General features: G+C 34.6%; 1 protein-coding gene across 1 annotated transcript; it reads right to left on the reverse strand.

Annotated features, from left to right (window-relative positions):
- Positions 1–9,239: 9,239 nt before the first annotated feature.
- Positions 9,240–12,715, reverse strand: LOC145138755 (Xanthine/uracil permease family protein). Its single transcript, XM_079072781.1, has 9 exons — positions 11,852–12,715; positions 11,665–11,762; positions 11,396–11,566; positions 11,215–11,315; positions 10,968–11,103; positions 10,854–10,904; positions 10,238–10,760; positions 9,880–10,160; positions 9,240–9,799 (listed from the first exon to the last, which is right to left on the reverse strand). Exons 1-9 carry the CDS (start codon positions 12,390–12,392, stop codon positions 9,578–9,580), a joined length of 2,124 nt encoding a protein of 707 aa, XP_078928907.1. The 5' UTR covers positions 12,393–12,715; the 3' UTR covers positions 9,240–9,577.
- Positions 12,716–14,427: the final 1,712 nt, after the last annotated feature.

The following is a 14,427-nucleotide window of genomic DNA, read 5'->3' on the forward strand; positions in this document are numbered from 1 at the left end:
AAACGGATGAACCAAACATTGATGGATAATGCTCAATGCATGCGATTATCTACTAATTTACCAGAGCAATTCTGGGTGGAAGTAGTTAACACCACTTGCTATCTGGTGAATCGATCTCCATTAACCGCAATTGATTTTAAGACTCCTTAAGAGGTGTGGTCTGGGAAAGCCTCTGATTATTATGGTTTATGCATGTTTAGATGCTCTACTTACTCTCGTATGAATGATGGTAAACTAGAGGGCAATGAAGTGTATATATCTACTATATGCATGTGGAGGGAAAAGTCATTGTATGTGGTGTACAAAAGAAAAAAAGACTCGAAAATTTGTTATTAGCATAGATGTGACCTTTTGAATCTGATATATGTAACCAGAGAGGAGGTGGTACAAGTGTTGCGGCGAACGATCAGGATGCTAGCCAGAAGGTGGAGTTTGCAAAACAAACACCACATAGTTTTGTGATAAATGAGGAACAACAGGGTGACATGGAACAACATAGACATGAGGAATCCCTTGTTCAACCTAAGGAAGAAATGTCAGGTGATGCTGATGTCGGGAAAGACAACTTGAAGAAGCTTCTTGGGAATGAGTTTGCGATGAACGATTTCAGAGCTGAAAATAAGATAGAAGGAATGGAGATTCAGAGGAGTAGAAGAGCAGGATGGTTATATATTTCTCACTACATTAAGAAAGTCTTACGGTATTTCTATTGTGAAAAGTCCAAACTTGTTGGTACATCTTTGGTGGTTCCTGGAAATCAGGGGAAAGCTCATTGGTAAGTGGTCAAGTGTATCTTGTGACACTTGAAGGGAACGCTTCATGTTTTTCTGGTGTATGGTGCTAATGCAGAACATACAAACTTGGTTAGATCGGTAGACTCAAACCATGAAAGTGATCTGGAGATAAGAAGATCATTGGTGGTTGGTCTCATTCAGAGTCTTATTTTGAAGGTGGAGAAACCTATCATGTTCTATGACAGGTTTTGCATTTAAAAGTCTGGTACCAAGGAGAATCCAGAAGACATGTTGACAGGGTTGTTAGAAATAGAGAAGTTTACACTTTTATTTTACTTGGTTGATGTTCGTAGGAGTTTGGTCTCGTTAGGGATGGATGGCAGGAAGGGAGAAGAATTTTTGGTTTAAGGTCGAGTTCAAAGGATACTCAAGTTAAAGTGGAGATTGTTAAATGTGACTTGAGCATTTGGAGCATTATCATTGAGAATTTGAGTTCAATAGAGCACTTGGAACTCAATAAAGCACTTTGGGTTCACGGAGAATATGACAAAGGAACAGATCATCTGAGAAGGGAATGGATCATCTATCAAAGGAATGGATCAAGTGACAATGGAATGGTTCTTCTAAAATGGGGTATGAAGAACTTAGGAGTGGAATGGAGCATCCTGGTGCATGGATGTGCCATCTATGATCAAGATTTGCCATCCTATGCTTGGATGCGCTACTTAGAAGACAAGGTGCACCATTAAGAAGCATGATATGACATTCCTTAAGCAAGTGCACCATCTATAGACTAGATGTGCCACTGTTCAAGCTAGATGTGCCATTATTGAGAGAGTGTGGACTTGATGTGTTTAATTTGCACTTAACAGTTTTAAATTTATAATCCTAAACAAATTAACCAACTAAAACACAATACGTGGTGTACCTAGTCGTTGTTTCCTAATAGTAAAGTAAGTAGGGTGTCAAACTCAGGGAATAGAAATTTCAATGTGAAAAGACTGCTATTAATTAAATTAAATAAGAGACAGTAAAATGGGGGGGGGGGGGTAACTGATTTTGCAAGATCAACAACTTAAATCAAGCAATTTAGAAAATAAATAACTAGAAATACTTTAAACTAAGCGATCAAACAAAAAATGATTTTAATTCAAGATTAAAGAGTACTTACGTTTAGTTTCGAATCCCCCCTTTTCCTATGGTTGATTTCTAATGGATTAAATATGTTGGTTACCAAATTATGAAGTTACTAGTTATCATGTTCTGATTCCTCGTGTTCACCAATTCATGAACTACTATGTAATGGTCAAGCACAACTTGGACACTAAATTGATTTTAAGGATTATTTGGACTATGAATGATAAGATCTGATGATTACCTATCTATGATCAAGACAATAAATACACGCACATAATATAGGTCATTAATGCTCTATAACACAATCAAAGTAACTAACTTTTACCACGTAACTCTAGGACTTGTTCAATCACTAGATCTACCAATTCAATGGTCATAAACAACTATATATCATGTTATGTAATAAGAATGATCAATTAATCACACAAATCTTGCAGAAAAAGTGATAAAGATTAGAACTTTAATATGCTAGGATATTGATCTATCAAACACAAGTAAAACCAGCATCTATAAATCCATAATTAGCAAAATCAACACATAGTATTAGGGTTCATTTTCACCAAATGAAAACTAAGGGTATTAGCCAATGTTCTAAATAACGTAATGCGTGACTTGGCGGCAATGTCAAAGTTAAGCAATGACAAGCCTTGGCGAACCATAGCGTTTTTCAAGGCGTGACTATTTTATATACATTAAAAAAGATAAATCATATAATTATTGAATTTTATCAAATATATCAAGTTTTTTGAAGTGTTCTATTAATATTTAATATACAATAGTTAACAAAAACTCAATTTATTTAGGTCCGATCAGAAAAAAACAAAAAAAAAAACATGCCTTGAAAAAAACTCGCACCATAACGCGATAAGGCACGCCTTGACATGTTATTTGAGTGACACATTTAACAAACCCGTCTTGCACGTTTCCGTAACGGCTACACCACGCCTTGCGCCTTGGCACGCCTTGAGGAGCGCCATGAAGAGCTTTTTAGAACCATGGTATTAGCCCATAATCATAGCAGAAAAACACATAAACAAAGAGTTAACTAGAATAAACATGATGAAAACTAGAAAACCAAATGAATAATGGTGTTATTCATTCTATATCTCTTCAATCCTTGATCTCCAATCAATTTCTTACCTACCAAGGGTTTCTCATAAGGTTTTTATCGCTCTTAGTCACAGGTAACAATAAATCTCCTCGAAATTTGACCTAAAACCCCTTTATATAAGTTCCCATAAAATAGGTGCCACATTGTGGCACAATGATCGCCACGACGTGGGAGATAGTTTCTTCACCTACGCTCCAAGTCTCTACGTAGATCAGTCGGGAAGGTTCCGTGCTATACACATCACCACATCGTGGAATGTATGTGACCATGACATGACATCTTCTTTTTGCATGATTTTCTTCTCTTTTCTTCCTCTTGATTTATGCTTCTAACCTCCAAGTCTCCAACTTGTCCAACTTGCAACAAAATGGATTTTAAATGTAATAAGTACCAAGTATCTTTATAAATATCAACAATATAGCTAAAAAGTACTTAAATATTGCACAAAATATATGAATAAATATAGCAATATCAGTGCGCCACTTTGGAGTCTAGATGCGCCAATTGTGAATGATATGTGCCACTTTGGTCTAATCTCTTCACAATAAATAGGGATGTCTATTACTTATTTGTTTATGTCTTGAATTCTAGAGTGATAGGTGAATCTCTGTTGAATTGTACTTGTAACCTTTGACTGAGAAATCATAAATAAAGAATACTCCCCTCTTTCCCATAGATGTAGGTCACATTGACCGAGCCACATAAATAATGTGTCTTGTGTATTTTTGGTTTCGTGTGTCATCTGCATTCCTTCCTAACAAGTGGTATCGGAGTTTGACAAGTGGCATCAGGCCTGTTCTGATTTTTGACAAGTATTGTCTGATTTTCTTAACAATGACTAAAAGGCGTAGTCAAATATGTAAAATAATCTTTATCTATTTTATATCTTAATCTAATCTCTAGTTTAGTTTTTGTTTTTAGTTTAGTTTAACTGAATTTAAACAAACCCCCTTTACTTTACTGGTCAGGTTTGATTAATAATTGAATTTTCTTATCTGAATCATTCTCGTTCCCCTTTTGTTCGACACATGGTCTTACCTCAACTATATTGTTAAACAGTTAAGTACGCTGCCTAGTGTGTTATAGTCCAGCACTAATAAAACCAATTTTATAAATTTAAAACTTTTATTATATATATATATATATATATATATATATATATATATAGTTAACCACACATCAGTGGTGGTGGTGGTGGAGGCAGATGGTGGTGGAGATTGATAGGTTTTTTGTTTGTTTTGATGGTGGTGGCTATGGCAACAGATGGTAGTGGTTGCTTCTAGTGGTGGCTACAGGGTAGATTATGGTGGTGGTGACCTCTTGTACAAGGTAAAAATGGTTGAAGGGAAAATTTGAGCATCTTCCGAAATATTAGGCATTAACGCACAAAAAATCGTCATAGGGACAATATAGTCAAAAGTTGACAAACCTAAGGACGTTTATATCAAAATTCCTTTCTTTAGTGTCAAAACCAAGTTTAAAGAAAATTGTTTGATTGGTTTATCCTACACCAAAGATGATATTTTTTTTTCAATGTTTGACAATTTGTGCTGATGTTTGTAATAAGAAAATAACTAATCGAAAACCCCTTAAATAAGTCAAAAAAAATAAGGATGTACTAACTTATCCAAAACTCTTTATTTAGTCCGTGAATGCTTATGAAATCTTGGAACGTCGAAGATCTTGTGGCGTTTTAGGGACCATAGCCGATTTACCATTGTCGGCACCCACCGATGTCGACCAAAGCCACTACAAACTCATTCTCTTCTCCAGTGTGTCGAAGGAGTTTTCAAGAAAGATGAGTATGATAGGGTATGGTGGGGTGAGATGGAATTGGATGGTTGTGGGTGTGATGTAGGCTTTTTTCTATTTTTTTTTAATTATAAAAACATTAAATTAAATATAAAAAATGTAAAGACAAATTAGAAGGATATAATAGTTATTTCAAAATTTTATAGAGATTATACTTACAACCAAATCACACCAAATTACTATTTTTGCACGTAAGAAATTTTTTGACTTAATAAAAAATACAAACCACAAGTGACAAAAACCATATTTGCAATTTTGTCTATAATTTTTTTTTTCATAGCTTAATTTATAGCTCAAAAAGGTTTAACAGTCCAACTTGTCACCCGTTTGCCTTCTCATTCGTTGTACGATGATAACTAAGATGTATTAACTTGTTAGTATTAAAAAAAATTATATATGTCATGTTATTTGGTGATTTTTATTATTATTAAAAAATGTTTTGAACCCATCAATGAACGTTAATATAACATTCTTATCAAAGAACAACAACTTAAGAAAGTTTTTTAAGCTCCAAGTCTCTATATCATGTTATTTGGTTATTTATATTATTATTAAAAAAAGGTTTTGAACCCATCAAGGAACACTAATATAACATTCTTCTGAAACAACAAATGAAGAAAGTATTATAAGCTCTAAGTCAATGAGATTGAAATATTCTTCTTCATACTTTTTTTATGACATAATATATCAAAAGTAAAACAAATAAATTATTATTTTATATGTTGAAGGACGAAGCATTTTTCTTGCTTCTCAAATATATTAAACATAAAACCATTCTTTTAGCCATTTGGCACATTTAGAATCATTGTAAATTTACTAATCTGCCCATGACAACGTCAACATGAATATCTAACTATATATAACCATATATGTATATATCCTCAGCATCTCATGTTACTTTGTAAACCATAACTTTGATTTCTTTTCTCATTTCACACACTCAAAACAAAAAATTGATGTTTTTGTCCATGGAAAAGTGTGATCCTTCGGCCTTACCAAGCTCAGGAGAAGAAGATGAAGACACCATGTCTCTTTCTGATTTTTCCATTTATTGTGATGAGAATGTTGAATCTCGGATAGAAGGGCCAAGTATGAGTGATCATGACGAACAAGATTTTGAGTTTTCAAGTGAGATTGGGATAGCTTCTCATGATTTAACGAATCCCATTATTTTTTGTGGGAAAATTGTTCATGTTTCTTCCAAGAACATAAAAGAAAATGAAAACAAGAAGCCACTAGACATGCATCATGGGGGGAGTATGGAAAGAAAGGTGTCTATACTTACTTCAAAGTCAAAATCAAGATGGTACGTGTTTATGTTCGGATTTGGGTCACGTAGATTCCCCACAGAGATGCATATCAGCGATTTGAGGAAAAGGCAAATATGTGTTCCAACCAAAAGAAACGACAATAATAAGTTTAACAAAGGTGATCCTAATGGTAAAGGAAAATCTAGAGGGTTGATAAGGTTCTTGGGATGTTGTGTGGCACCAACAAAAGTTACAAAATGAGAACAAAGGTGATGTGACCCACCTCCAAACGCCATTGTTGAAGTTGGATGAGGAATCATGGACTCGACAACGTGATGTGACAAGTATGTTAATTAATGTTAAAAGTTTATATATGTGACATTATAATATATCAAGTGAAAATGTCAAGTGTTGATATAACAACTACCGGACAAAGGGAAAACCATATATCTTTTCCATCTTCATTTTTTTTAATGTGTGATCATTATAATCTGGTTCATTATAGGTTAGATTGATAAAGTGTCTTCGTATTCAATTGTGTGCCTATATTCTATAAGATTATCCTCATTCTTATTTACCCTTAATTAGATTCGAACTTGGTATTTTAAGCTTAACTTATGCGTTTGGTTACCAATTAGGTAACCATTGTTGTTCTAAACATTTTTCAATGTCTTATAAATGTTTTAATATTTTGGGATATTTTGCTATAGATTTTATAAAATTTGTAACTTTTAAAAGCATAAACGTATTTTTCAAATTGGGCTGAAATTATGGGATGTCAGGATGGCACAAGGTTTCATTTTCGAGCTCAGTCAGAAGGTTGCACACTTACACTTCCATTTCGGATGCATTAATGTATTAAAATGGATTTCATCGAGATGGAGACTATGGGTTAAATGTAACTCTCATGTTTAAAAGTAGGGTCCAAATATGTTAATAAGTAGAAGTACAAGTCAAAACTGACTTTCACCGGTACATGTGTGGTATAGGTAGACTGCTTAGACCGGAGGGTATGGGATGGGAGTTTCCTGTTGGAGTAATCGTTTATTGGATGGGTCATGGGTCAAGTTTTGTTTGGGTCATGGGTTAAGTTATTTACACATTCTTTACTTTGAATAAAAAAGACTTGGTAAAAGGTTTGACCGGATTTTAGGATGTGCACGTTGGGTAGCCTTCATATTTACCTGGTCTTTAGGTGGCATAGTTTAGTATTTTTTTATTAGTTTTCTTTTGTTCACAGTAGATGTTTTAAAAGGCTATATATAGGCCTTGTTTAATATGAATATTGAGCTTTTCTTCTGCAACTTTCGTACACTCTTTTCACTTCATATTAAGAAAGTTTCTTTTCTTCTTTTCTGCAAGTTTATTTTCATTATATTCGTGAGTTTCAAGTTCTGAGTTTTGTGGGGCCTGAACCAACATTTTCCTCACTTTTTGTGGGTCATACCATCTTTTCCCTCATTTTTCTTTCCCTCACCTAAAACCCAAGGAATGTGTGGGAAGCTTCCCTCACTATTTTGTTTTTTTTTAAATAAAATTAATTGATATTTATGATTTATAGTTTTTAAATTAAAAACAACCAAAAAATTTAATTAAAAATAAAAAGCATTTAATTAATTAAAATAAAAATTACATTAAACCTAATATTTAAATTAGTAGAAACTTAAAAGTATAGGGTCTATTTTGTAATTTTCGAAAACTATTTTTGTGAAGAGAATTCAAAGTTGGGTGTATTCTGCCATAAAACCAAAATATAGGGGCCAAATATGCCATTTCCAGAAACATTCATCTTCTTCCTCGTTAAAACCTGCAATTCAAAAAAAAAACAAAAACAAAAAACAAATTTCAGCCACTCACAAGAAGAGAGAGAGAGTGCGGCAACCCCTCCCCCCACCTTCTTCCTACGCCTCCTATCCCGCACCGCCGGTGCGTTGTTCCTCCGAGCGGGAATGAGTCCCGCACACTCTTTCCGCATCACTCCGTTCGGCCTTACACTTTTAGAGTTTACTTTCCATTCCAATTCGTTTTGACCACATCTTGTATCTCTTGTACTCTAATCTGTTTTTCTTTATAATTTCTTCCTAATTATTAGTTTTTGCTTCCGCTCTTCCACAAATGGGTGTTGCTAAGACTAGAGGGAGTGGGCGCGGTTTCAACCGCGGTTCCGCCACATCATCACCCAAAACACCATCCCCTCACTGCGGTTTCTACCGCACATTCTCTCTCTTCACCCAAATACTACCGTACTCTCATTCTCTCTCCTCCTTTATTTGCTTTCTCTCTCCTCTCTCAACCAATCATTTTCTTTCTTTTCTTCTTTCTTTTCTCTCTCTAACCATTCTCCTACTCCCTTGCGGTGGTATCAAATTGATGAAATGAGAAAAAATATGAGTTGGCATCTATATGGCACAAGAGGGAGTGCGGTTTCAGTGGCACCACTCCCTCCGGCCTAATAAGACACCCCTTAGACACCCTATTATCACTTTTATAAAAAAAAGTCAACCTATAATCAACTATCTATAATCATTTTTTCGGAAAACAATGAAATTTCAACCAATAAAAAAATTTTAAAAATTAATTATGGTGTATATATGATAAAATGGGGGGTCTTTTTAGCCAACCCCACAAATTAATAATGTCAGTCTTATGTGATCATCAAATTTATAAGCTTGTTGAACGTATAACTTATAACAGAACGCTTGATGTAAATAGGCATGCATCCAAGTGGTAGAATGTAAAAAATATAATTTGGGAGGTCCTTAACTAGTTATGTCATCATGGAAATTATAGGAATGAACAGAACTTTAAGTAGTTAGTTTAAGAGGGGTAGAATGTCCATGGGGCTTTTATAGGGACTATTTGGTAATTAACATAAGTTTATTTGTTTATGTGTTTTTTAAATTAACATAAGAGTGAGTCATAAAATACCATGTTGCAAACAATTTACAATATTGACTTGTCAAAATGCTCAAATTTGATTTCTATGCATTTTCTATAATATTAACCCAAATAAAAATTTTCAAGCTAACCAGCCAAAGGATTTGCCCCTTGGACCCCGCTATTAGGGCACCAAGACCCCCGTTGGTTCAGGGCTTCGCCCCTAAGCCCTTAAATGACAATGTACTTTGAATCTTGAATAAACTCAAACAAGTGTTCACTCTGCACCATTCTTGTTTAATATTCATCAAGATTGAATTGGTCAACAAATTAATCTCATGACACTTAAATAATATCAGTGATACAAATCACCAACAAAAACTACATCTCTTCGCATCCTTCCGATCAATACATCAATGGTCTCATCAAATACAACTAAATCAAATCTCCCTACAAATAACTTTTCTATATCTAATCAATAAAACTTACATGATCTTATACAAAGTAAACAACACATTCGATCCTATTTATGTGCTTATGTCAATATAATTCAACATAAACACCACCAAAACATTTAGCTCTTACCTTAAACACACTAAATAAACAAACAAATCGTCTATAAAAATGTACACAAGTATCCTCTCATCATCAATTCATCATGCACCCAAACATTTCGCCCACCCAAAAACTTTAGAAACCTTTTTTGGTAATGAGTAATCATCAAGACAAGATGGATCTACAGACAAATCCTCAACAACACTCCAAAGGTACACACCACGTTCTTCTTGACTTCTTGATACAGTGTTGTCAAGTACTATCGCCACCAAGAATGTCACCACCATGTTCATTGACAAAAGTGCATTCATTATGAAATCAATCTGACAATGACATGAAGAAAGATGTCAGATCTTCAAAATTGGAGACATGGGTTTTACACAAGGGTAAAAAAGGAAATTACTTGTTCATTTCCAGAGCGAATCGGCCCATCAGATGCTGCTGAATAAGGAATTAAGTATCCAGGGAGAATGAAAGCCGTTTCTTGATAATAATCTTGAAAATACGCAGGTATAGAGAAACCCAAAAACAATGATACACCAACTATCATAATGTTCCGGAAGCTTCTAGTGTGAGTATATCTCAATGTTGAAATTCCCAATGCTGTACTTAGGGCCCACACAAAGCACAAAAGTGAAGCCGCCAATGCTTGTGGTATAGATGCAAGAATTGCTCCCACTTTACCTGAAATAATCAGATTCTGTTATTTATATTTGTTGACATGAAAGATTATGAGGAAAAGGGTATAATAGTAATAATACCTACAAAAGAGAAGACGATTAAGATAACTGCACCTAGCTCTACGGATCTTCTAGAAGCTACGTTTGTGATATTAATGGTGTGTGTATTTTCGGTCAAAGTTGTTGACCCTCCCCCTGTGCCCCATATCCCAGCTAATATACTACAAAAACCTTCCATTCCAATTCCTCTACTTACAATCCCACGTGTAGGAGGTTTTGAATTTACACGTGTTGATGTTGAGTAATATGTTCCCACTGAGTCAACGGATGCCACCAAGGACACAACAATCATGATAATGGAGGTTTTAAAATTAAATATAGGGATACCCCATTGTAAAGGATAAGGTACCCTAACCCAATCAGCAGTTTTCCATGCATTCGATGCATCAGTTCTACAATGTTTCATTGTATATGCATGTTTAATGCAAGAATCATTTAACATATTGGAGTTTGGAATCTCAGAGCTACATCCTTTGTAGTTGTATGCTCCTCCAGCTGTCAAGAAAAACGCGTACACCCATACGATTCCTATGCTCAAAGGAACCTATATTAAAAAAAAAAAGAATTAGATAATATTATGATGGAAGTATTTAGAATTTATAAATTTATAAATTAGAAATAAGAAAAAGTAACATACTGAGTATATTTGAAATACTCGATGCCCGAGTATAGATACTCCACGAAGGTGCTACACAAAAGAAACAATGTTAAAGAATATATGAAAAAATTAAGGATTAAATGTGACACTCACCAGAGAAAAAATAAGCACTAATAATATTTGAGGTAGACTGATCTCAATGCAACTACCAGCTTGAGGGAAACCATAGCTGAAAAATGCTAACCCTATGGACGCAATAGTAGGTGCAACCACAACCGGATTTATCAATCTGTAACAGAATAATTCATTTAGGTTTTATTTTGTTTCCAATTTTTTTGACTATTTATGTATGAATATATTTGTATATGATAAATTGATAATATGAACATAAAGCACTTACCTTAGGAACAAGGACATCAAACCGCTGAATCCCAATAAGCATTGAAAGATCGAACTAACGATTATAGCGCCTTGTAGTTCCCTCATTATATGTCTAAATTTCTGTATGTAACGATTTATATATTTGTAATCACGGAAGGCTATATGAGATAAAAGAGATATTTGAGATTAGAAAAGGTTACGTTTTGGGTAAGATTTCGGTATTCATGAGAATTACTGATGACTAAAGCTGGAGCCAAAAAGACGAATGAACTCCCTTGAACCAATGGGAGTCGTGTCCCAAAGTATGAGTGTAATATTGTTGTTAAACCCGAAACCAGCATTATTGTGGAAATCACTGTAGCTGTATCATTCTGTTATGAAATTATGTCAAAATGGTGGATTGTGAATTCGCCATTGGTTTAATAAGTGAGATTAAAAGTGAAGAAGTTAAAAAGGAAGAATGGCTGACATCGGTTCCACCCATGGCTGGGACAATGATCAAGGGGATGAAAATTAGTGAACCAGCGAGTGAAAGATAGTGCTGCATACCATAATAGATGAGGGATGCTGCGATTCAGAAAGAGAATGGAATGATTGGTTGTCCATGAAGTAAAATATAGATAAACTACTTGTAAAAGATGATGGAGAAAACAAACCAAAACCAGGGTTGTCTCTAATTCCATACTTCATCTCTGGTTGATTCCATTCCGATTCTCCTTTACCTCCAGGATATGCTATATCAATGGATTCGTGTTTACCAACATATTCATCGTCTATCTTATTATGCTCACCGTTATTCCAATTTGCAGAAGCTTCACTGTTTCCTCTTTCATTTTCCTCCCTTTCTGGTAAAATGGGATCGGCTTCACTATTGTTTCTATTCCTGTTCGAATCTGGTTCGATTTCGAAGCTTCTGTTCCTAGTTGTTCCCTGAACAGGATCGATTTCAATCTTCGGAGACATTGAACCTCCGCCGCTCTCTCCGCGAAACCCATCTCTGTTCGTACTACTCCTACCTCTTGAAGTCCCAACTTCGCCGGAAAAAATAGAAACAAAGCCGGTTCTCTTGGCCCAAGATCTCAAATCTCTTGCATTGTGGTCTCCTTGTGTTACAAATGGCTCGATTTTCGAACCCAATTTTTTACCCTTTTGTTTATCTGCTTTATTGGTCGATTCTGAGTTCGACCCACGTTCCATTTCAGCTTTGCTTTACAGTTTCGATGTTTAAAAAGGTGAAATCAAAACAGAAAAAACAATTGATCAATCGCCCACTTGCGGAAATTTCACTCGGAAGGGACACCGTCGTTCTTTCTTTGGATTGTTGTTTTGGGATTACAGGTCGGTAGTTGCCATCACTCACACTCAGAACTCAGAAGCGGAGCTATCAGGTCAGTAATTTACCAGAATGCCCCTTAGAATTTGAGTTTAGGGAAAACAGTTGCCCGTTGGGGGAAAGATGAAAAAGAGTGAAGGTGGGAAGAAAATGGGGTCAAAATGGAAATGGGTGTCACCGTCGATGTCAACTGGGTTTCCTTCGATTTCAAGTTTCTCGGCTTTACTTTACACCACTTTTTCTTCCAAAAGTTATGGCCATTCACCATTGGCCAAATTTACCATCATTAACAAAAGTTTTATTTAAGTATCTTGTCATTAATTTTAGGAAAATTGAGTAATCTAAAGTAATCTAACCTTATAAATGTTTTTTTATAAAAATAATTAATTTTATATGTTGTTGTAAAAATAACACGATGCATAAAAAAAACGTTTTGTAATGACAATCCGGAATGCTACTTCGGAATACCGGATACCAGAGTAGCATTCTGGAGTGTCATTCCGGAACATATTTTTTTATTTTTTTATGTATCTTTATTTATGTGTTATTTTTTTTCTTTTATGCATTTCGGAGTTTGTATTTTTTAGTGAACAATTAAAGATTGTTATTTCTTATGGGGAAATTAAAATTTGTGCATTTATTTTTGTGTTTATATATGGTTTTTGAAAAATAATTGTTTGTATTGCAAAAATTAACAAGCAAAAGTAATGATTACATAAACTTAAATATGTTTTAAATAGTACTACAATGTTCAAATGGACTCCTACTTTTTCTTCGTATCACATACAATTTTCACGATTCGCTTGCGAAATGAGATGCCCCAGGTTTTGGTTGAACACTCTATCTTCAAATATTTCTCAGCGAGCAACATCTCTAGGAACCAACATAAAAACACTTCACAATCCTTTTTACCATCAGACTATTGTGATACGATTGTGACCTTTACAAGGATGATTTTGAAAGTCTCAAAGAAGGTTACATTAGTGGGTTTGGTACCCTAATAGTGTTGGGTTTTTATTCAAAAATAGTTTCAAAAAACTCAAGATTTAGCAAACGGAAGACTTAGAAATTTGAACAAACATAAACAAGTTTATACCCACCAAAGATCATCTTGCAAGAAATAGAAAGAAAAACAGTCATAAAAGGTATAAGAAAATAACAACTTTTGTAGTTCTTTGGTTCCTCAAAGGGATGCTTGGAGGTTGTAGAAGAATGCTGATAAAATCCTTCCTTAGATGGACACCAACAAGAAGGCAACATGATGTAAGATACTAGTCTTGTGAAGTACTCTTAAGCTTGAAGATAAAACCAAGTTCTATCTTCAAGAGAGCAAATGCATGTGACCAAAAACTCTACCACATTTATAAGAGATGAATGAGAGAGTGGGAGGAAGGAGGATATCATTTCTTCTAGCGATAATGAAAGCCTCATGCAAGTCTTAAAGCTAATTCTATTAACCATAAGATCTTAGCAATTTTGATCTACCTGTTTGATTAAAGTGTCTAAGGTGCTAACTAAATTGGTATAATATTGATGAATAAGAGTAAAGTCTTTTTTGGGTTGGCCTCATAACCAAGAAATTGCTTAGATTGATTTTAGAGAGAGATAATGTGACAACCCGAAATTTCTATTCTGTACAACCATTCACTTCAATAGAAGTCAGAATTGTTTCTGCTAACTTTTAAGCTTTTTGGAGTCAGTTTAAGTATTTTAAAGCTTAGTACTTCAAGAGATAACTAGAGAGAGGATACTTTAGGGTAAAGTGTGCAACATTTAAGTTCCAAAACTCCAATAGTTTGGAGTTTACGGCCCAAATGGTATTGGGGCCGTAAACCCTAAGGACTATATAAGTGACACTTAGTCATTTTTAGCTTTTTTTTCACAATTTCAAGTCTAGAA

This window comes from Lactuca virosa, chromosome 9 (genome assembly GCF_052849685.1).
Source record: "Lactuca virosa cultivar CGN04683 chromosome 9, Lactuca_virosa_CGN04683_v6, whole genome shotgun sequence".
NCBI classification, from domain to species: Eukaryota; Viridiplantae; Streptophyta; class Magnoliopsida; order Asterales; family Asteraceae; genus Lactuca; species Lactuca virosa.